Consider the following 24070-nt stretch of genomic DNA (forward strand, 5'->3'; position numbering starts at 1 on the left):
GTTGTTTCTGATATACTAAAACAGGTTAGTCAAAGTCTTTACAGATAGGTTCTTATTATTTAGCTCTATATTCAGAACATTATTTTTAACTTGGTTCGGCAGAGAACGAGAAGTTTCCCGCTCCCATCTTGAAGTGAAATTGACAAAATTCTAACAGACCGTCTTCTGTGACAGCAAATCTTTCCTTGTAGCAATAAAGTATTCTACAAAGGACTTAAGGAGTTGCGGAGTGGGATCAGGCTCCTCTTTCGTAAAGTTCGCGTTGGCTGCTTCGTTACAGGACAGCCTCCACCTATAATTTATCAGGCCCAGTAATGTTAGATCACGTGGTCTGTATAGTTCAGACCAACGTGCCTAAGTAGATAGCTCTCGACGTGTCGGGGCAGACTTCCCCTCCGCGCGCTTCCCCCCATACGTGTTCTTCCCTGTAGCTGTTCCATAGGCACACCTCCTAACAGAATTTTGAACAAGAACAAAAACATACAACAGTCAGGATTCGCATGTGGTCACCCACCATACTACTAACTGACCGGCGTGTGGCTTAAGTACGGCTGAGCGGACGGGAAGCCCTGTTCTCCACACCCTGTGGTCGTATGTACCAGACTGAACAGGAAAAGAAATATATAGTAAAATAAGGAAGGGTCATCCACTTATGCGAACCATAGAATGAAGAGATACAGCCTTATCACTGGGGGTAGTGGAGGCGAAGAAAGAGACCAGAGGGTAGCTGGAGAAGAGAAAGAGGTCTGACGTTCCGCTATCTTCAAGTTCCACCGTGACAGAAGAGATCCATTACCTACTACTACTAGTACTAGGTTCAAGTTTTTCAAATATTGGATTCAATCGATACATATTCCGCAGGGTCATAGTAGTAGTCCACGGGTATCAATGAATATACAGTGTATTCAAATGTTTGCCCAGCGCATTCCCGTCCAGGGCTGCATCCATGGATAGTAGTAGTAGTATGAACCATACTCCAGGGCTACGGAGTGAACATGTGCATACTGTATAGGCGCCACATTTCCCCACTAGTACTACTATAGCTCAACTTCAAGTTACATATTGAAGAGGGGAACCGTTAGGCAGTGTATTCTAGATACACGGGTCGATCCAGCTAGCATGAATGGATAACACCAACCAACATGTACGTTGTGGCCGGACTACCCCGTAGGGGTGGGATGAGAGATGTGTAGGAGTGTGTATTCTAGACTATAACGACGGGCATTCTTGTACGTACAAAGACGGGACTGAAAACATCACAAAACAGAGATGTAACCAAACGGTAACTCTTAGCACGGTACGTGTAGTAGGGGACAGGGTACCCCACTACAATATGTACTATGTAGTATGTAAGAATATACATTTACCCGTGGATTAAAGCGGTACCAAAATTCTCACGGGCTGCTGTCAACTGGTCGTAGGGACGTCTGGAAATATCATATTCAAATAATATGGAACAGCGGGAAGAAATTTGACTTGAATCCTGACAACTTGAACTTGAATGACTACCAGTGCCTCTTGAGGTCTATTTCCACTATTCTAAGAGATTATTGCTAAAAAAAAAAATTGATGCCACGAATGAAGGAGGTTAGGATACATGTGCAAGATCTATAAATGACAGAACCAGAAAATAAATATGTGACACCGAAGAGATGAATGACCATTGAGACAGCAATAGACGATATCATATAGAATATCGACAAGGAGAAATTCATGAATCTGAATCAGTCTCAATAGACCTTTGAAAATTATCAGCACATGTATCAATTGGCATCATGTAGTTTAACTTGAACTCACCTGCCAGTAGTTCAGGGAGTAACTCCCCATGGCCCCATCTTGTGGAGATGCCCATGAAGTGACATTGTTGAGCCAGGTATACTTCTCAGAACTGGTTGCAAACAGCACGTTGACATATGGAATCTTTGCTTGCTCTGTGACCAAAATCTTTGCCCCGTCCGTGGTGTTCATCAACCAGCTGGCGTCCGCTTGAATTATCCCATCGGCGCTGACCGAAGCTAACGCCGTTCCACTGACCATAGTGGCTAGAGGAGGTATATTTGTTAGGCTCTTGTTTATTCATTCAAGTTACTACATAGTAGTACTAGTAGTATATGGAAAGGCTTCCTGGTGACTGACCATTGATCTTGGGTCCCCTGACTGTCCCACCAGCAGTGAGCTCCTGAAAGGCTTTGACCTCAGTCCCGTCCTTGTTCTGCTCGTAGACGATTTGAGGTCCCCTGGTTAGATTTACTTGGAAGAGAAACGTAAACTTTGGTTCGGGAGATGGGCGACTAGAGAGGGCAGATACCGCAAAGGCAGCAAGAGAGACAAGGCAAGTGAGCTTCATTTTCGATTTCTTCGCTGGATTGAGGTTTCCAATGTTGTGAAAGCATTTGAAAGGAGAATCTACTCTACGGAGTATAGATATATCAAGATACGAGAATAGATGCCTGGGATAACCTACTTGGCATGCATGTATGTGTGCATAATATTGTTTGGTGGAAACTCAGTATAAACCTATTATACCGATATCACATCTAATCTTGGAAAATTGTATACTCGTATGATAAATCACACTTCAAGTTTGAAGTCTCTTGGAAGCTGAATTGGGTGAACTCCGTTGTACTCCGTATATGTGGGTCATCGGTCATCGGTCATCGTGGGGAAGTGTGGCCCGCCGCCCCGGTGTGGATATGGCGCGGAAGAGCTATCTAGTGGTGGTCCGAATGAAGTGTTTACATATTGCACCAAACACTAAAATCTACGGTATACGGTATGGAAGTTCTTTTCTCCTGAGAATGAGATGTAAGCCAAGCTATGGATAACCAACTAGCAAACATAGTAAGAAGCTACTACCCCTAGCCCCTTACTCGGATCCCGGATTCCGTGAATCCGTCGGTATCAGAATTTTGTATACTCCGAAGTGCGAGATCATAAAGACAAACACCCGAGGTTGCGGCGTCATTGACTTGGCATTGTCATCTAAATCGTCATGATAGCGAGGATAATGATCTAGATAATTCGGTGGAAGGGAATACCGGTTTGGTAATGGCGAATTTATCCGCGTGAGCCCGATGCGACTAAACAGCTATCTTGGGAGAAGACCACTGTGGTGACCGAATGCCACATGTGCACACGCCGGTCAGCCACCCGCATGGTGGGTGGTCACATGAGAATACTGACTGTGAACATTGATTCTATTTTTTGTCTTTCAGGGTTTACCCTTTTGGCTCTTTCTTGGTGCTTGAGCCTTGCTGATCTTACGCGCGTACCCGTACTTGTGGATATTGGCGTTTATGCATGTTCTCAATGGTCTGTAGTGCTATTTCCCGTTATACGGAGTGAGCTATGCCGACGAATATTCCTCCGCCTTTCCAGTTTACGACCTCGGGATTCGGCAGCCTCTCAATCCCTTGTTTGGATACGATACAGACAATAAATTTTGAGCATTCAGAGACTTTAGTTAGGAGCTGAGTTTCTCACGGCTGCTCTGGCGATTACTTGGTGGTTACTCAAGGCTAGCAATTCAAATTGAGCCCTTGAGGCTGCAAATGCTCGATGTGTCTAGCAGATGCTCTAGTGGGGAATCCTAGCAGCGAGTCATGCATGTGTGCTTGCTGCAGATGTCCAACCACGATTTCAGGTTATTCTCCTATGTATCTGATCATTACACAGAATATCGTATCACATCGAAAAAAAAACTTGGCATAATGGTAGAGTTTTGGCTCGGGTGCACCCATGGTGGTTACAAGGATGTAGTTACTATGTAAGCGCTATCCCAATTTGAACTTGCACTTGGAAGTTCAAGCTACCTTATACATAGTACACTGCATAGTACTAGTAGATTCATTTTGGCCACTAAAATTCACATCGTAGAAGTTGAGTTACTTCGGGCAACAAGCGTACCTAGGTAGTTGACAATTTGTCACGATACAGTAAGGAGTGAAAAGAGACAACTTGAACTGATACACACAAAATCCAAGTCAAAGATTGTACAAATCAACAGCTCTGGACTGTGGACTGGTAAACCCTATGATTACCAAATTTCTCCAGTAAAATCATCCTTCTCTTATCCTCAAGCGCTACTATGTAGTCTTCGCCGATTCTGAGTCACTCTTCGCTGAGGTCCCCCACTTCATGTGTATTCCATACATTCAGCTGGAACTCGGATGGGCGGAACCTTCACCTGACATATGATCCTCCCCGTTGTATGATCCGTAAGGGTTGGAGGAGCTTTCACCACGCTTTTCATTCTCATTATGGTGGTTGATAGAATGGTCCTCAGAGGAGGATCCACTCCAGAGTGCATGAGGATTGGTGGAACTTTCACCTGAGATTTGATCCTCCCCGTTGTATGATCCGTAATGGTTGAAGACGTTTTCACCACGCTCCTCTTTCTCATTGTGCCATTGTGTGTCAGTAGAACTTGAATATTTCTTAATGGGAGGTGGTCCCCAACTGTGTGCACCCTCCTCTTCAAAAGCTTGGATCTCAGCAAATCTTTCAGAAGTCTAGGTGTTATCGGGGGGAGAAGACATACGGTCTGCAATTGGAGCAGCGACCACGAGGACCGTGAGAGAGGCGATAATAAAAGGAGTCGAGAAATGCATATTGATCTTGATGATGTCGAGCTTGGAGGTTTCAAGATGGTAACTTGAAGTGAATGTTAGACTTGGTTGTGGTCGGAGAGGTATTCCCTTCTTTTATAGATGAATCAGACTATTCTGATCACCTGGATTTTCTCAATATCGAATAAACAAACCAGGATTTTGTTCAACTTTGAAGCCGATGGGATCGAATAACCAGGTTGTTTTTGTGTAATTTTCAAAGTAGACATAACCATCGCGATTTTCATATCCCAAAAGAGATAACGTAGAGTATATTTGGAATAAGTAAACGGATAGAGAGTAACAACGGATAGGTGTAGTAGAAGGACTGCAATCTCACAATACAACCAGGCTGGGATTGCAACGACTTCCTTTTTTGAATGGATTTTAGGATAGATCAGTGTCGCCACCTCTCTTAGCAGTCACCCAAGACCCATCCATATCCTCGACGTGTGAAATCGACTTATTCCTGTGATATTCATGATAAGATACCATGATGGCATTGTAGAAGACGAAATACTCTCGCCTGTCTACTGAGGGCTCTGATCCTCTTGACTCGAATGATCATTTAGTCAGAGGGAGTTATGATCCCTCAGAAACTGGATTTCTGGAGAAATCTGAGCAAGAATTCACTCAAATCACCCAGATCAAAGAGTCCAAAATATCTCAATACCCCCTTAATATCATTATACTCAACATCGTTCTCTTTCTCATCTCGCTGTCGTTCTTCATGCCAACGCTATATTGGCAAATTCGCGTGGACACAAAGTGCGTGAACATGCACTCCACCGCATGTAATTTAAGAGAAGAATTCAAACTCAATTCTATCTAACAAAACTCTAGCTCCCGCACTGAAGGATATGGACCCGAGATACTACCCAGTATAGTTCAACGGTACACTCGATTATCCTTCCATATACCGACAAGAGCCCAGTCCCGAAGTGGATGAAGCATGGGGAATGCTGCAAGATGGCAAGCTGAATATCTACATTTCTGTTATGCTTGATAGTATTCCATGCCTGACTTCTACACCATAGTTCGCTTTCTAGCTCTTTCGGAAGAGGATCTCTTGAAGGCCGGCAAGACGACTGATGCGATTCGAATTCCAGGTAAATGGGGAGGTGGTTATTTGGCAAGTTTGGAATTCACTCACCAGCTCCATTGCGTGGTATGTTCCTATCTGGGCACTTTGAAGTTTAAATGAGTGCCTATGTCACTACAGTAAACATGATAGCTCACGCTTTTCTCTCCAGGACTTTCTTCGCAAGAGTCTTTTCAGAGATTACTACCAGAATCGGTCACTTGAATTTACAGATCCACCTGATATCTTACACACTCATTTATGTAAGAAAACCATTTTGCTCGCCCTACGTGATTGTTTTGCTCAATTATTTAGTGCATTGCGTGGAAATGCTGAGACAATTCGTTATCTGTCATGCCGAAGTCGGTGTTATCACTCACAACTGGGTGAAGGGTTATCCTCGAACCTATTCGGATTTTAATACATGGCATGAATGTCGAAATTTCGAGAATATTTTTCAGTGGGCAAAAGATTATGAGATGCAGGATCCTCCGCTGGGACCTCCGGCTGATCATCACTGGGCTCCTGAGCTGGGTTCTGTGATATTGGATAGTCCTCCTTAAACATATCAGTTCATATGCTGCTAGTGTTACAAAAGGGATATTTTCTATCTACCAGTGGCTTTATATTCTTGTTGATACACAAATAACACACCCACGCACGCACAAATTAGGTTCTTGTTGCTCTATACGAGTATGCTCCACAATTACCCTTGGTTATGCATGTCCATTGTATCTGTAGAAACAAAAAGACATATCTACCAGCTGAGCTTCTTAGATACATCCTCTTAAATGACCGGATATTTTGGATTCATAAATGAATCATGTCACATAATATGTCTCAGATCTAGGCAACAAGACTGCCAGTGGTAACAATTTGTTTGATAATGGTTGCCAGCTCTTCGGGCTTCGTCGTTGCCGGGCAGTGGCCTGAGTCAAGGTCAAAGGTCTGAATGTCCTGTCCTGCAGCTTTGATCTGCTCTACCATGGTTGTCTGGTAGTGTAAAGGGAGAGTGATGTCGTTTAGGGTATGGATATAGACCACGGGAATTTCGCGCCAGGCGCAATGTTGTAATGGCTGGGCAAGAACCCTTCCGTTCCAGCGCCCTAAAGATGCCACGAAACTTTCCTGCTCTCCGTCTTGCAGGCCACTATTAGGTCCAAGAAGCATAGTCTGAGGCTCTAGATGAACACAGCTACCGTCATCGGCAAAGTCAATGACCTTGGGGAGAACGTGTTCACGTCCAGCTTGCTTAGCTATAGACACCCCCCGATTGACCCTCCGCGAGTGCGTGAGCACCAAAATAGATCAATTTAATGACACCACCAGATAAACCCTGCTGTTTACGAGCTTCAGCTCCAAGGCCTACCAGAGCATTGGTTCCCACTTGACCTCCATATGAATGCATGAGAATCACAAGGTAGCGACCAGCATCCGATAATTCAGTCACAAATTGACGAATAGCATCGCAATCAGTGTAAAGATCCGCATTCGGAGGTCGTGCACCATTCATAGTAGGGTGTTGAGGGACATGGACTGTCAAGCCAAGTTGCGATTCAAGAGAAGTGCGGAAGGTGGCATATGACTCTGGATAGTGCCAGCCGCCTCCAATGAGAATGATTTCAGGCTTCGGGGTGGGCATTATTTGAAAAATGAAGCAAGTTGGAATTTTTCTCAAGCTGAGATTTGATGAAAGAAAGGAAGTGCATATGATGGAAAGAAAACACGTATTGCCAGTCTGGCCCTAGAGGTGGGGGCGGGCCGCATCCTTCAAGTTGTAAGTTGTTACCTACCTGGCAGAGTGGTGAATATTAAATGCCTATTACCCGGGTTTTCATTTAATATTCAATGATGCTGAGTAGTACCTTTTGATCAATTTCTTGGGAGATATTGGTAGACAATTCATGTGAGAAAAATGGTAGCTTCCACGTCATAATGCCGAATGTGTCTTGGTGGGACTTGGTGATGGGTGTACATGAACAGGAAGTCGACAACAATGTCAAGTGAGAGTTCCCTGTACTGATGAGGATACAAATCTAGTTGAGAGCCTTGGAATAGGTATCGCTTCTTGTTTGATGTTCGATGTTTGATCTCATATCAAGATCGCATGGTAATGTACGTAAAGTTCCCAGTATATTAGCTCCCCCACGTAGATAGTTCTTTTTCCTCTTTCCATGCCTCGTCCACTTTCACTTTCTTCTCCTTTAATGCACTAACCTCAGGCTCTTCTATATTTTGATTCTTCGAGAATGAATGAAATCAGGAATAGGCGAGACATAAAGATGGTTCCCTCATCTGGGTACCTGAGCCTTTGTCTGCCTCCTTCCAGCATGACGAAACGACACCTGTCAATATTGAAACCTGCAGGCCCGGTCTCCAGCTCTATGCACATGACGGAGAGTATTGACAGTGAGTATCAAGGAAGAGAGGGCACAGATCCATAAGTCATATCTTGTCGATGACTTGACTGGCTGGTGTGGATGTAAGAGTGGCACGCGACAACTTGAAACAAGTCCTGATACAGACGTCCCACTTATATCCTCATTGATGCGCTTATATATTTACCCTTTCAGAGAGAAACAGTTGATATGTGCGAACCTATAATCAACTTGAGTTGTCTATCACCCCAACATGAGCCCGTCGCATTCCGTTGGGGTACTCGAACGTTCACGTCTCCATTCCAAGAAGACACAAAGCCGACCATACAAAAGGTAGCCCATTTCAAAATTCAATCTCACAGATACATCCCAAATATCATATTCCCGAGAGTATATAAGCCCATTACCCGATCTATGGCTTCCTCGGAGTTGATTTCCCTCGGGATAACGGGACGGCAAGATGCTTCAGATGAACGAGATATTCAGCTCCACTTCGCGGCACGAGTCATTTTCGGGTTCGTCAATACCGAACTAGATGGAGTCTGATTCAAGCTTCATTCAAGAAATTCTCAATGCATCTAATCAATCCGGAGACTGAAATTTTCTCTTCGAGAACCCGCTACGAAGTATTCCATAAAGCCATGGCTTGCAGATTCAGCCGCACTTAAGGACACGGCCCCGCTTCACTGAAACGCCGATAATAAGGAGCAACCTCTCCTATTCTCCGAAGAAGTGGAACTGCGAACTACTCATCTACAGAGTAGGAAGGTAGTTTGATCTTGATGGCTTGGCGCTCTCTTTGTTTACTATGTCCCTGTTTTCATCTGCTTAGTCGCTGCTTAGTCTTTGCTTAGTCTTTGCTGATTCCCACAGCACATCTGGCGAACGTTTCAGGGACCAATTCTCGCTGTTTCATGATGGATTTCCGGCTGGAGAGAACTTCATTCTGGCAATAGCTAAGTACCCATGGCAAGATAAGCGAGTCGGCAATTCTACCATTAATCCACCAGATGGAGTACGGCACATGAAGTTCAGAATTGGACAGGAATGGTCGTCTCCAGTCAATTGACTATCAAACTCCACTGTCTTGAGTGGAGTGTATCGCTTGGTTTCATACTTTCTAACTTGGCGAGTCTTAATTGTTTTTTTTACTTGGCCAGCATTATTTAGGCTAGCTTCAACTTGCCAACAAAACAGCACTTCAAGTTCATTTGAGCTGCAACTGTTTCTCAATCCTGAAAGCTTGCGTTTTATCCTCTGCTACTAGTAGCATATGTCCGAGTCTCCACTCCCATCGTGAGCTGGGTTTACTATACACATTTGTGATGCAACGCTTTGGATCTTCAAATATTAACCCAAATGTATAGTACTGCGAACTTTCTCTATTCAAAACGGAGCACTGGAGTTAAAAAAACCGGTTGACCGGAATCTTGAAACATACTACCCAGTTGATCAGCTCTACCCCACCCCTTTGATGATGACCATCTAATGATTCAACAAACCCATGGAACAATTCAAACAAAAATCCACCAGCACTCTAAAGATAGACACCTGCAGCTTACAAGCTTAGAATACGCCGGTCGGCTTTAACAACTCAAACAAGAAGCATTTCTGCACATAATCAGCCAGTGACCCACCCTGGTATATGCAGACTAAATCCTTCAACAGACCCCAATCCAACCCAACATTTGACTATGCAGTCCACGTATACACCACACGTGATACCTGCTTACCCGCTAGCACCGCCACTTCCAACTGAAGGCTCAATTTAGCCGCCGGCCCCTACATAGTTCTTACCAATGTAAGCATTGATAATCAGATAGGGATGCCCAGGTGATCTTCCCGCTTACACTTGTGTTGAGTGAAAAATCTAAATTCAACTATAACCGAACATGTATAGCTAAGAAACAAACATTAAAATCAAAATAAAGAGTTTGACTAAAGCTACTCGCAACTTGGAACAAGTCAAGTTTGAAGAACTGAAGAAACCTTGCAAGTTCGATTTTATGCATCTCAATCCTTCACCACTTGCTCGGGTCATCGCCCCCACTAAGAGCACCTGCATCTGCATACTTAACTAACTGCATTATCCCAGTAAGTACATAAGTATAGCCCGTTTCAGTTAAAGCTTATCCGCCCATCCATGTTCATGCATCAGGATCTACGACCAATCGGATTTTTTTTTAGCTAGGACTTGATGTTGGTTTGATCTGTCACTTGTGAGTAAAGGAGTAAACCTCGACTGCATGTCTCAACTGATATTCTGAACCTTGGAAACGTACATGTCCAACAACCGTTACCTGTCATTCTTCCTTTTTAATTTCACCTTCAAGGTTTTCATGTGGGTGGATTTGAAACGTGTGGGTTGATCTCCCCTGAGCACGGACTGAATACCAGGTATGAATATCACCATTGGCACCTGGGCAGGGATATGGGTATTCTATACTCCGTACTTACTACCCAGCATGAAATTATTACATTCAAGTTACTACATTGAGTATGAGTATTCAGTGATTGTATGCTATGAAGACATATGGAGACGATTATGTATATACTAGCATGTACCTGTGCTACTATAAAAAGTATCCTCTATACTCATTTCATCCGATCTAAAGACATTTTGTAGGAAGTATAGACTCGGAATAATCAGATGAAAATCACAGCATAAAAACAGAATGCAATTGACATAAGAAAAAAAAACGCTTATGACCTCTTATCCAGTGGGGATTTACATGTATCCTGAAGGTGGATTCACCCCGCTTTATGAGACGCCAACTTGGACAACGGCGATGATCGTAATGGAAAATCTGCTTTGGATGTGGACTCCGTAGTGTAATTGAATTAAAAACTGGGACTCAAATTTCAGGATAAATTTTCCAACTTGAAGGTTTGCGCTAGGCGCTTTGAAGATCAGTTTACCTTGAACTTGAAGTCTACGGTGGGGCTCCTTTCTGCCACAGACACTATGAGTCTATGACTACCTGAATGCTAGTCTATGCATATTCTCAAATTTTCTTCCTTCTATTGATTCGATAGAAATTTCGGAAGAAGGTTCTATGAGAGATGACAATATGCTAACAGGAGCATACACTTTTCGGAGTAAAGGGGAACTTCGGTTGAAAATCTGGTACTGTCATATTAGTTCGGCAATAGTCGTGCAGATCAGAGGCTGTACACTGGGGCATTAATTTCTGTAGGGCCATGACAGCTCAGGGGATGGAGCACTCTCCACTACGGAGTACAATGAGATGGCACTGACATTTCAAGCACTCAAGCACTCAAGCACTGGATAGATCACACAAGGGTACCCCGTACACTCTGATGAGTCTAGCCGGGCAAATCTTCCGAGTCTGGGCGTAACTATATGTCGTACTTATGCAATCCGGATCATGCCGTTGATACATCTCGTGCTCGGATGGTCTGCCGACTTTGCACGAGTCAATAATGATGAGTCCATTCGACATAAAAGTGACTGGTCAATTTACTGTGTTAATTCATGACGATCACCAAACTTCGCACTGAGCTGGACTTGACTACGAGTCAGAAGGCTCAAAAAGCAGTGACGATCTTATCCATGCGATATTAGTCCACTCCACCGTGGCGGTATCAGAACGGGTGGACAAATGGGGATGTGCAAATAGTTGGAAGTTTGTGCCGCTTTCTCCTATTTTGTGGTTTTCTCCGTTCTTGTCACTAGTGCGGGACAGGTTCTATGTGGAGATGATTGACATGCCATAGCGCTGTTAGGGCCAACCTGGATTCCAAGGTTGTGTATTCCGTACTCCCTAGCGCGGCAGACGATAGGGGGTATTAATTCCGGCCTGGAGGAGTGGATGTGTCCACTCTGCACGTAGCACCTCGTGAGCTGAGCCTGGAGGCTGGATTAACATTTTGAATCTCCGTGGATACAATGCTAGTGTACTCCGTACTCCGTATGTTTGATTTCATTCGTGGAGAGAAATGAGATAATCAGGAAAGGTACAACTGTCGCCACCCTCGAGTCTCTGGGCGTCAAGTTCATGTTGGATCTTGATGACATCTCGGAACTTGACAGGTTGATCTGCCGAGCTCTGAGTCCTGGGGATGTCAAGTGATGAGGAGAGTGACGTTTGAATACAAAAAATGAGGCGAAAGCTTAATGGGTGACCTGAAAATGAACCTTGGGAGAGGTGATTTTGTATCCATTGACAGAAAACGTTTGGGATGATCGACAATGAAAGCTGGAAGCCAATGAGAGGTGGAAGTGGAAGAGGGGGATTTGCCATTTTGGTATTTCTGGTTTTCCGTACTGCAAGGTTGCATCCGAATCCGGATAATCCGGATTATGTCATCACAAAAATAACATGGTACCTCTTCGCCTCCCACCTCTGTTCCATGGTGATATATCCGATCGGATCTTAATGTCTGCCGAGCTGAATTTTTAAGTTGATGATCCATTGATGTGTCAATTGAAGAACAGGTACCGAGGTCAACATGGAGGCGTTGGATGTTAGCGCAGGAGCAGGAGCAGACCAGGAGCAGACCAGGATTGGAGGCAACAGCACTGACACCGGGCAGTGATGTCTCAATTTTCCTCTCGGGAAGGATGACCTGCAGTAGTAACATTTTCAAGAGTAGGATTTTGAAGTGGCTTGAAACTGGCAGTGGCATCGTTGTAGATATAATATTGCGATAAAGAGGTGGTATAGTATAAGATCTAATCACTAGGTGCATTGATAAAACGAAATACGGAGGGACTCCGACCCACTCCGCATCGTCTAAGTCATAACCATACTAGTAGAATGCAAGTAGGATTTACTTGTAATCTGCTTCAAATGTTGGGTTGCATTATTTTGATCAGGATTTCGGGAACTACACTAGTGTATGGCCCCAATGTGTGGCCAATTCGAGGATCAGATTATACATACTAGGTACGCGTCACTCTCAACTGTTAAACTTAAATGTACGATTTATCAGGTTGATCTTCGTATAGGGTTATCTATAGCATGAGGTATTAAGTAGTGTAGCCTCCTGAAACTTGAACACGATGATTCTAGTATATAGAGTAAAGTGCATGTGTAGTATGATGTCTATATCTGCAGGATTAGGAGTAAGGGGCACCACGTTGCGCCATGTGCGAACCAGAACAAAGGGCTTAAAACCAGACTGAACCAAACTAAACTAGGTTAAACCCAAAATTAAAATAAAAAGATTAAAGCAAAAAAATTCAAAATTAAAAGAAAATATCCGAATATCCACGAATAAATCCATGGCTCAGTCTTCCCACTGTTCCTACTCGGCAACAAAGTGGACCCGATCGTGTTCTCCACTAACTCCATTTCTCTCCTTTTTTTTTCTTTTTCTTTTTTAGTATTTATTATGAATGAATTTTTGAAGAGGAAATGAAGTGGAAGGGATCGAAGGACCCAATTTTGCCCCCTATTGAACTGTATTCTACGAAGAACCAGTGTATTGTTAGTCCATAGGACCACATAGAACCACATAGGGACCATAGAGTGAACATTATACCATAGAGACCATAGGTACCATTGATAGGGTCTAGTCCCATGACCTTTAACCTTTCCCTATTATCATTATTCTCTCCCTTTAACCCTTTTTTTCCTCTTTCCTTTACGCTTATTATTTTCTTTTTTTTTACCTCAATTTTTGCCCACTTTTTACCTCGTCTTTTTAGGTTTCGGAGGCGCCTGGTTTTTTTAATTTATTATTTTATTTTCTTGAATTTTTTATTATTTTTGATTATTTTTTTTTTCCCTTTCCTCAATTTTGAACTTGTGGATAGGGAACTTTTCCCCTTCCTCTTCCCCACCTCTGACTGTTCTCCTCTAGAGTACCCTCATGTGGAAACCTCGACTTTCTCCCAGATCGGATTCTAAGTCTGGGAGTGATTCAAATCATCTTCATTTACCTGATTTCCCCTTTCTCGCTCGTTCAAAAAGGAAATCCCAGTTGCCTGGTAAGTCTAGGTCCGAATCATCTGAAACCTCCCCCCCGAACATCTCTAGAACAACATATTTCCCCAACAATATCGGGTCTTTTTCCCTCTTCTCCCTTACCTAGTGTTCTTTTTTTGAGATTCTGTTGTGATTTTAAATTTCATTCTCATTCATCTTCTTTCATCTCTTGTGGTTCCCGCATTTCTCACCCTGTCAGCTCATTACTCTTCTCCCGCCCCGCATCCACCATTGCTAACCCCTGCGCGACGTACAGAATTTCAATCGCGACTAGATTCACCGTCCCGCTTGACCTTCCGCTCTTTACGTTCGTTCGGTCGAGGCAAGTCTGATTCAGATCGCCCGGGAAGTACCTTGTCAAACTACACCGACGGTACTCACAGTGCCCGACAACGCGCCCCGTCTACCGTAGCCAGTTCTGTTCATTCCGGCCACCCAGACGTGCTGTCGCACTCCGATAAATCTCGCGTCAATTTCAACTCCAGATCTGGGAGACATCCTACCGGTCCGATGGAGGTTGACCGGACGCGAACCCGGAGGGAACGAACCTTTATCGGGAGTGAATGTGCTGTATGTGAGGAGCCGCTCGAACATACCCTGCGGGGAGAACGGGTGCTCCAGTTTTCCTGTAGCCACGTGTCTCACGAAGCATGTTTCTATGAATACATTCGAGAATTTGAATCTCAATATTGCCCAACATGCAATGCCCCATTGGGTTTGGATACAAGTCGTGGTGGAAATGTTTTGGATATTGGTGGGTTCAAAGAACACTCTCTATACACTATGCGGTGGAGATGCAGGCTAACATTTTATAACAGAGAAAATTAGTAATATTGTTCGTTCTGTCACTATGAGTGATACTGCTACTACAAGAAGTGGTTTGACTACCCCAGCTGCTTGGGAAGCACAATCTACTCGTCGCCCACCTAGCGATACTGGAAGTCGCTTCAATAATCGCGATCCTTCATTCACCTCGCGCCGTGATAGTCGCGATACCACTGGTCAACGGGAACGCGTGGAACGTCTCACATCGACATCGCAAACAAATTCGCAAACAAACCCACATTCGCGAAACGGTAGTGCCGCTGGCTCCTCAGGCGATTATCATGAGGGTCAACATCCAAGTAGCGGCCGTCGCCACGACTATGACGTGCAAGCAATGGAGACTGACCTGAGCCCTCGTCCTGGTGTCGCCAAGAATCCCATCCCCGCTCCCATTGTCACTGTGCGCAGTGAATTTCCGACTATGAACCGATCTCGCCAGCAGCAGTCGCTTACCTGCTTGATCACTGTGGAAGTGCCAGAGGGCAACTGGCGCCCTAATGCCGATGACTTGCGTACTGGCCAGTCAGGTCAACAACTTGATGAGCCTTTCTCTGCCCGGTTTGGCGGCTCTCAGGATGCCCGTTCTATTCAACAGGAGCCACAGGAGCCGCAAGAGCCAGCAGAGAATCTGGAGGAGATCGCTGAAGAGCTGAAGAACCGAGTAGATAACTGGCATGGTTTGGAGTTCAACCGGTGAGTAACCCAGGACACCCATTCTTCTTTTTCATAAATCGCTAATATGATTATAGATTCGGTAAACTGCGCCTGCATGGACAAATGCGTGTGGGCAAGGACCGAGAGTCATGGCAGGAGCTGGAATGTTATCTATTTGCTGAGATGCTCATCTGTGTCAAGGAAAAGAAGGGCGCGCATGCCAATCAGCAATACGACGAATCAGAACGACGGAAGCGCAGTCGCTGCACCCTCAAGGGTTCAATTCTGATCAAGAAGCACCTGAAGTCCCTTGAAGCAGGTGCTGACGACCCCATCCTTTCTTTGAACCTCTCCGTCAGCGAGCTACCCTACTTTTACTTGCGCTTCCAGTCTCGCCAACAGCTGGAGATGTGGCGCCGGGCTTTGATGGACCTCCACCCTGTGGAGAATCTTTCCCGTAACCACGAATACGACCAGGACCACTCTGGTGCCGAGGAGGACGAATACCGCAACAGCCGCGTCCAACGCCAGGCCTCCATCAACTCATCCTATGGAGGAGGCAAGTCCAGCAACACTGCCATGACTGACTACACTAACCCCGACGGGGAATCCCCTTCAATCGACTCCTTCCACGTTCCCATTGATATCGTCCTGGTCATCCCAGTTTCATCCTCTATGCAGGGTCTCAAGATCACCTTGTTACGCGATGCTTTGAAGTTCCTTGTCATGAATCTGGGCCCTCGGGACCGTATGGGATTAGTTACGTTTGGCTCAAGTGGTGGCGGTGTGCCTCTAGTGGGAATGACCACCAAGAACTGGACTGGATGGAACAAGATTCTCGATTCGATCCGCCCTGTTGGCCAGAAGAGTCTCCGTGCTGATGTCGTGGAGGGTGCTAACGTGGCGATGGACCTTCTGATGCAGCGCAAGTTCACCAACCCAGTTGCGACTATCCTTTTGATAAGTGACTCCTCTACGTCGGACCCTGAGAGTGTTGATTTCGTTGTATCTCGCGCGGAGGCTGCCAAGGTCAGTATCCACTCGTTTGGACTTGGCTTGACCCACAAACCGGACACTATGATCGAGCTTTCGACTCGGACCAAGGGTTCTTACCTCTATGTGAAGGACTGGATGATGCTGCGCGAGTGTGTTGCTGGATGCTTGGGTGCTATTCAGACCACATCTCATCAAAATGTCAAGCTGAAGCTCCGTCTGCCTGAAGGTTCCCCAGCCAAGTTTGTGAAGATCAGCGGTGCTCTGCACACTACTAAGCGGGCTACTGGCAGAGATGCGGAAGCTGCCCTTGGTGATCTTCGATTCGGTGACAAGCGTGATGTTCTGGTCCAGCTTGTTATCTCCCCTGACAACGCCACACAAGATAACATGCCCCAGGATCCCTGGGAGAGCTTGGTTTCAGGATTGGAGGCGCTGGGTGGTGGACCTGATGGAGAGGAGCAACGGGTAGCCAGTGTGGAGGAGGTTCCGTTGATCCAAGCTGATCTCAATTACGGTGATATTCTGCGTGATGGCCATCTTACCCACTCTCCTCGTCCGTCCCTTCTCGCCATTACTATGCTGCCACCAAATCCCAAGGCTAGGAACCAGCGACCTATGACTCCACCAATTCCTCCTCATCCTTCGATCGTGCAACGACGTATGGAGCTACTCACTTCTGATATGTTGACCCGAGCACTCACCCTCGTATCACGAGGTCAACATGACCGTGGTCAGCATCTGCTGAATGAGACCCGAAGTATCCTTAAGGGCCTTGGCAAGGGTGGTCTACCCCCTCTTCCTCCTGGAGCTTCAAGACCTTCAGGCTCCAGTGACTCTGGTAGCCGAGGCGATACCCCATGTTCCGGCTCACCAAAGTCCTCTACCTTTGCAGAAAGTCAAGGCGGCGCCTCAGATTCTGCCACCATCACTCCCTCATCTTCTGTTGATACGCATACCATGAATGCTCTCAATGCAGACTTGGACTCTGCACTGGAGTGGATCAACCACCCAGCTGTCTTTGGTCGTGATTCCCGCAAAGCTGTTTTGCAGAGTATTGGTGTTATCTCATCACAGCGCGCTTATACATACCGTACTCCATCTGAAGCTCACTGGGCTCAACGAATTGCGGGTGTTCGTCGCTTAACCGATCGATCCAAAGATTGGCGTGAAATGGGTGATGATGCCTTGACCGAGGAGTGACTGTTTTAATTCCCCCTTTTCTTTTTACTTCCCATTTTCCCCTCATATTCCCACTTTCCTCCTACCTCTGTTTGCATATCTCATTCCATCTGCGACCGGTCATAAATGTTTTGTTTCATTCCATGTTTGTTCCTTGATTTCTTGATTCTTGTGGAGTCGGCTCATGATTCTTCCTTTTGCCCTATGATACCACTTTTGTTCCCACCATGACTGTGCAGCATGATTCCAGGGGCCTTCGTTTCAAGTTTTTGATATTTCCGTTGTCGGAAATAGGATAGTATTTGCCATTGTGATGTCTTTTGGTGGTTGGGATGGGTTTCTGTTTTCATTACCGTGATGATCTACGGACATAGCCTGCATATTTGATTCTTGTAATGATTATTTATCTAATAAATGTTGTCTATTGAGTTCGAAATGGTTTCAAGTTACCAGCAATTAGTATCAAGTAACATTTGAATGTTTGGATTCAAGTTGAATTTGAATCTTTGGATCAAATGTTGGAAGAGTTGTTTGTGGTATTGAAGTGTGGTGTTCTCGGTCGATTATCATATCAAAGGCGCTTTGGCGGAGTGGTCTAACGCGTATGGCTGCTAACTGTATTCCTTCGGGAGCGAGAGTTCGAATCTCTCAGGCGTCGAATTTGATCTTTTTTTGCAACTAGATTTTTTTTACCAGCCCAATCCCTAGATCACACGTCTATTCCCCTTATAAACTTGAAATAAGAGAAAAAAGCATTACATAGATGTAAATATCGTCTGTCCTGCAACCAGTTGACGTGAATTCGGGATTCTATTGAAATTTAAGGCTTAATTATATTTCTGACACCTCCATGGAATAGTAATTGGGTTGCTCTTTTAAATGTAATCCAGGCTTCTATATAGTAACCAATCAATATTGCTACTTGTTACATATATCATGTTTGCATAGTACCCTTGATATATATGTTTCCATCTTCACCTTAACGCCGGAATTGGTGCTTATCGCCGTCCCGCTTCCGCAACTTCAAGTACATCTGACTCCCAACTTACCCCCAGAACACCTCAGCTGACATCCTAGAGAAGAATCTTCCCTAGTCTTCCTAATGCTGAACAGATCTTTTCGAGTTTTACAGTGGTTATGCCCGCGGGCACAACCACGTCCGCTATCCCAGATCCGCACCTCCTCTCAGCTACCGCGTACGGTCCAAACGAGCTCCCCGCGAACATACACACAATGGATCTCAAAGAATCCATTAATACATTCGTCTAGACGACTCCAATCACAAACATCCTCTCAATGTTGTACCACTACAAACAGGCCCTTTTCATCCTCTCCAAACCTCCATGCGCAAAACAGATATAACCGCTTCGGTGGAGGAGGAGGAGGAGGAAGACAACCACTATTTTCCCATTTTATCATGCGCGCAAAACCACAACACTTTGTCGTGATTGGTCTGGGTCTCTCAGGAATATACCTGTACAATACAGATGTAGTGGAGGTTCGTCATGAAATTCCAAGTTAACTTAGACCCGTCTAATACTTCCTAGATGACCGGTCGCCGTCGCTTTAATTGTGTCTCCGCTCAACGAGAACTCCAAATGGGCGCAGAAAGCTATCGCGAGGTCCTTGGCTCAGAGCGTGGGAAGGTTCTACCAGATTATCATCCTCTGACTATGATGGTCGATCGGGTTTTACAGAGGTTAATCCCACAAGCCAATATTGAGGGTGCGGAGTGGAAGGTTCATGTTATTAAGGATGATCAGATGGCGAATGCATTTGTACTTCCTGGGTAAGTGATAATCTTTCTAGTTGGTGAATGTGTTGCTTATTTTGAGTAGAGGCAAGGTCTTCGTTTATACTGGTATCCTTCCAATCTGTGGAGATGAGGATGGTCTTGCGGCTGTTCTGGGACATGAGATTGCACATGTCGTCGCTCATCATCCTGCTGAGCGCATGAGTAATAGTGTCCTTACACTGGGAACGGTTTTACTTGTTTCGTTTTTGTTTGATGTGTCTGGACAGCTTTCTTCATTCTTGTTGAATCTGATGTGGAGTTTGCCTAATTCGCGGACTCAGGAGGTATTTTCTATACTCATTTAACGTTATGGACTTGTACTGATATGTGCTCGCAGGCTGAAGCAGATAATATTGGATTGAGTATGGAATACGGGTAGCGATTTGATGACGATTACTGACTGCATCTAGTGATGATGTCCAAGGCCTGCTTTAATCCTGAAGCTGCGGTCAAGCTGTATGTCTCCTGACTCCGACTTCATGGAAGTTGAGCTGACGGTTCTAGATGGCAAAGAATGCAGAAGCAGGAGAAGGTAGCTCCGCCACAATTCATGTCGACTCATCCCTCGGTAAGTCTATAGTCTATCTACGAGGCTCCAGGCCATAGCTCACCGCTAATATCATACAGAGCTACAATCGTGAAGAAGCAATCCGTGGATGGTAAGATGGCCACTTAAAATTGAAAAGCACTAGCTGACTCCTACAGGCTTGAGAGAGCTGAGACGATATACGCAGACAGCGGTTGCAGTTCTTTGAAGAGCTATAGTGAGTTCCCCAAATTATTCTGAGTCTGGTCTTGATCGTTCCTAACTGTCATAGTACCCAACTTTCATAATGCGTACCGTTCGCACACCACATATGGACTTTGAAGAGAGGAGAGATCATAATGTACCATTCTCTTGTACTGTAAATTAATAAATATGAAATACTCCAATATGAAAATTGAAATAAAAGTTCTTCGTAGTTCATCCACCAACTGGTCAGTTCCCCTCGTGCAAACGGAGCAAACCCACCGTCCCCGAGCTCCAAAAATTCCCCGGCACAACATCCAGAATCGACATCACACTCCCCTCATACCAGTCGCATCTTTCTCGGACGCGACCTTTCACAATGTCGCTATCAATCCCTGGGCCCTCCCAAGCGGGTCTTTTCAAGCAGGGATACCAGAGGTAAGAAAAGAAACCCTTACCTCAACACACATGTCATCCCCTCTCATCCCACCGCACCTCCTTATCTGTCCCTGTCCCGCCAACACCAACACTCAACCAAGTCAATCAATCCACTAACTCATTTTCATCAATTAGCCACGACGCCGAAGATGGTGCCGTTATCCGTAACATCGAGGCCTGCCAGGCTATCTCCCAGACCGTTCAGACCTCCCTGGGCCCTTACGGCCGTAACAAGATCGTCATCAACCACTTGCAAAAAATGATCTTGACCTCCGATGCCGCTACGATCCTTCGTGAACTCGATGTCGTTCACCCTGCTGCCAAGCTGCTTGTCATGGCTAGTCAGCAGCAGGATGCCGAGATGGGTGATGGAACTAACCTGGTTATTGTTCTGGCCGGTGAGCTCCTCAAGAAGGCCGAGGAGCTTATTCGTATGGGATTGAAGACTAGTGATATTGTTTCCGGTTATGAAAAGGCACAGAACTTTGCCCTGAAGGTTCTAGAGGGTTTGTCTATCTACCTGCTACGTTTTGATGTACTGTGTTGGGACTACTCTAACTGACTGATCGATAGATCTCGAGGTCGACCGACTTGAGGATATTCGTTCCATCCCCGAACTTAGCAAGGCTCTCCGCACTGTTGTCGCTAGCAAGCAGTCTGGTGTTGAGGAAATCCTGGCTAACTTGGTCGCCGAGGCTGTCCTTACCGTTCTGCCTAAGAACCCCGTTAACTTCAACGTCGATAACGTGCGTGTTGTGAAGATTATGGGTGGTAGCTTGGAGCAGTCCAAGGTTGTTAAGGGTATGGTTTTTGGACGTGAGCCCGATGGAATTGTCAAGTCCGCTCGCAGAGCCAAGGTCGGCGTGTTCAGCTGCCCCATTGATATCTCTCAGACCGAGACCAAGGGTACTGTTCTGCTGAAGAACGCCCAGGAGATGATGGACTACACCAAGGGCGAGGAGGAGCGTCTGGAGACTGCTATCAAGGAGCTGTACGACTCCGGTCTGCGTGTCGTTGTTGCTGGATCCACTGTCGGCGACCTGGCCCTCCACTACCTGAACCGCTTCAACATTCTGGTTATCAAGATTCTCTCCAAGTTCGAGCTCCGCCGTCTGTGCCGTGTTGTCGGTGCTACCCCTCTGGCCCGTCTGGGTGCTCCCATGCCCGACGAGATGGGTCAAGTCGACATTGTCGAGACCACTGAGATTGGTGGTGACCGTGTCACTGTCTTCCGTCAAGAGGACGCCAACGCTGTGACCCGCACATCGACCATCGTTCTCCGTGGTGCTACCCAGAACCACCTGGATGATGTTGAGCGCGCCATCGATGACGGTGTCAACGTCGTCAAGGCCATCACCAAGGACCCCCGTCTCGTCCCCGGAGCCGGAGCCACCGAGATCCAGCTCGTGGAGCGTATCTCTAACTTCGCTGACAAGACCCCCGGTCTGCCCCAGTACGCTATCCGCAAGTTCGCCGAGGCCTTCGAGGTTGTGCCCCGCACACTCGCCGAGTCTGCTGGTCTCGACGCCACTGAGGTTCTCTCCCGTCTGTACACTGCACACCACCGCGTGAACCCCGCCACAGAGGAACAAGAGGAAGGCTCATCTGATGAGGAGGAGCCTTTCTGGACTACCGGTGTTGATCTTGAACTCGGTAACTCGGACGGTACCCTCGATGCTGTTGACGAGGGTATCCTCGATCTCCTGGCTTCGAAGAGCTGGGCTATCCGTTTGGCTAGTGAGGCCGCTCGCACTGTGCTGAGCGTTGACCAGATTATTGTCGCTCGCCAGGCTGGTGGACCTAAGCCACCGGGGCCGAACCCCAACTGGGATGAGGATTAAATCTGATGCGCATTGATGGATTTTTTGGCTTCAAGACCGTTGGGACGGTGATAGATTAAGTACGATATCACGAAAAAGTCATCTGGTGTATAGCTGAGTATGATAATAAACCATCTATTATGGTCCACGTCCAGTTTAATGTAGTTCATTCGTGTAATGTGCATCCTTGACCATTGTTGTCCCCGAGTGACGAGGGAGTGATTGGGGCTCCAACTACTACAAACTGCCACTTTGTGTTCCACCCATTGAGTAAGCGAAATAACCCAACAAACACATATAAACCATTAATCCAAACTATAATCCATCTAATGATCTAGCTATACTGGACGTTGTTGTATAGGTACTCCCAATCAGGACAGGTGCCGCTGACATAATAATATATCCACGTGACACTCAGATTTTCCCCGTCCTCATCTTTTCGGCGAAGCTATCCACAGTCCCTTCCACGGAGCGTTCCTCAATTGCGACTTGATTCTTCCTTTTCATCCCAAATTTACCCCATCCCCGCCATGTCTTTCCCCGTTACCGCCGCAGCCCGCTGCTGCCGACAGCTGTCCGGCTCCGTCCGCCCATCCTCCCTGCGCATCGCGTCTACATACACAGCCCGCACACCGGCCAGCCGACGATGGGAGTCTACTGAGACTGCTGCGCCTGTCAACCCTAAGATCAGTCAGATTGTTGACCAGATTAGTCAATTGACTCTGTTGGAGACTGCCGATCTTGTTTCAAGCTTGAAGGTTGGTTATCATCAACACAGACCCCAGACATAGATAAAGAGTTGCAGAGTCGCAGCGCAAATCTATATCACATTTCTCAATGAATCATTTATCTAATCTGCTTCTTTAGACCCGCCTCAACATCCCTGACCTCCCTGTCGGTGGCTTCGCTATGGCCCCCGGCGCCGGTGCCCCCGGAGCTGCTCCCGTTGAGGAGGAAGAGGCCGCGCCCGCCGCCGCTGAGAAGACACTGTTCAACCTGAAGCTCGAGTCCTTCGAGGCTACCTCCAAGCCTAAGGTTATTAAGGAGATCAAGAACATGCTTGGACTGTCTTTGGTGGACAGCAAGAAGTTCGTTGAGTCCGTGCCGAAGGTTATGAAGGAGTCTGTGCCTAAGGAGGAGGCTGAGAAGATCATTGAGACTCTCAAGGGTCTTGGTGCTAAGGTTGTTATGGAGTAAATGGGGTGATGATTGCATACTTCATGGGGAGAAAAAAGGAACTTGAAGGACGGATCTGAACCCAGGTTTCTCTGGTTGAATTGGACTCGATTGGTTCTGCTTTGGAGCTGTATTCACTTGCTTCTGGGCTTTGACTGTTTTGTTACAGATTGGGGCGTGTACGAGGATTTTCCTGAGCGTTGCCTGGTTGGGACAAATGTACATTATACGCATTGTTTAGACCCCTGGTACAGGGTTTGTTTTTTTAATTGATTGCATTGAGCATTGGTATATTTTTGAACTAGACGAAACAATATTATTGTAAACATGTTTGTAAATTGAATTCTTGACCATGCACACTTGAACATCATGTGTATTGCGGAAGTCGTTCAATCCTGTGGAAAAGCGGACTCGGAGTCCTTACCGGCGCGATCCAC

At 46.0% G+C, this 24070-nt stretch overlaps 7 protein-coding genes across 7 annotated transcripts; 4 read left to right on the top strand and 3 right to left on the bottom strand.

The window, feature by feature from the left end:
• Positions 1-1730: 1730 nt before the first annotated feature.
• N7483_008032 (uncharacterized protein) lies at positions 1731-2347 on the bottom strand (the record flags this gene model as incomplete). Its single annotated transcript, XM_057091469.1, has 3 exons — positions 1731-1739; positions 1798-2042; positions 2137-2347. 3 exons carry the CDS (start codon positions 2345-2347, stop codon positions 1731-1733), a joined length of 465 nt encoding a protein of 154 aa, XP_056946210.1.
• Positions 2348-4154: 1807 nt separating this feature from the next.
• Positions 4155-4610, bottom strand: N7483_008033 (uncharacterized protein; the record flags this gene model as incomplete). The annotated part of the gene is made up of 2 exons (XM_057091470.1): positions 4155-4483; positions 4541-4610. The coding sequence occupies 2 exons, from the start codon at positions 4608-4610 to the stop codon at positions 4155-4157; spliced, it is 399 nt and encodes a 132-aa protein (XP_056946211.1).
• A 1012-nt stretch (positions 4611-5622) lies between these two features.
• N7483_008034 (uncharacterized protein) lies at positions 5623-6251 on the top strand (the record flags this gene model as incomplete). The annotated part of the gene is made up of 2 exons (XM_057091471.1): positions 5623-5716; positions 6004-6251. The coding sequence occupies 2 exons, from the start codon at positions 5623-5625 to the stop codon at positions 6249-6251; spliced, it is 342 nt and encodes a 113-aa protein (XP_056946212.1).
• A 283-nt stretch (positions 6252-6534) lies between these two features.
• Positions 6535-7330, bottom strand: N7483_008035 (alpha/beta hydrolase; the record flags this gene model as incomplete). The annotated part of the gene is given in 2 exon segments (XM_057091472.1): positions 6535-6944; positions 6955-7330. 2 exon segments carry the CDS (start codon positions 7328-7330, stop codon positions 6535-6537), a joined length of 786 nt encoding a protein of 261 aa, XP_056946213.1.
• Positions 7331-14221: 6891 nt separating this feature from the next.
• Positions 14222-17695, top strand: N7483_008036 (VWA and PH domain-containing RING finger protein; the record flags this gene model as incomplete). The annotated part of the gene is made up of 3 exons (XM_057091473.1): positions 14222-14774; positions 14839-15538; positions 15595-17695. Coding segments are annotated over 3 exons (3354 nt in total), but the record flags the coding sequence as incomplete, so codon positions are not given.
• Positions 17696-18752: 1057 nt separating this feature from the next.
• On the top strand, positions 18753-22478 carry N7483_008037 (chaperonin-containing T-complex subunit CCT8; the record flags this gene model as incomplete). The annotated part of the gene is made up of 11 exons (XM_057091474.1): positions 18753-19172; positions 19222-19463; positions 19513-19753; positions 19807-19831; positions 19880-19925; positions 19974-20037; positions 20097-20128; positions 20175-20233; positions 20433-20637; positions 20773-21143; positions 21211-22478. Coding segments are annotated over 11 exons (2973 nt in total), but the record flags the coding sequence as incomplete, so codon positions are not given.
• A 509-nt stretch (positions 22479-22987) lies between these two features.
• Positions 22988-23654, top strand: N7483_008038 (mitochondrial 54S ribosomal protein bL12m; the record flags this gene model as incomplete). The annotated part of the gene is made up of 2 exons (XM_057091475.1): positions 22988-23215; positions 23325-23654. The coding sequence occupies 2 exons, from the start codon at positions 22988-22990 to the stop codon at positions 23652-23654; spliced, it is 558 nt and encodes a 185-aa protein (XP_056946216.1).
• Positions 23655-24070: the final 416 nt, after the last annotated feature.

Source organism: Penicillium malachiteum (genome assembly GCF_028827825.1).
Source record: "Penicillium malachiteum strain IBT 17515 chromosome Unknown utg000003l:1.0-4950554.0:1.0-4952489.0, whole genome shotgun sequence".
Classification (NCBI taxonomy): Eukaryota; Fungi; Ascomycota; class Eurotiomycetes; order Eurotiales; family Aspergillaceae; genus Penicillium; species Penicillium malachiteum.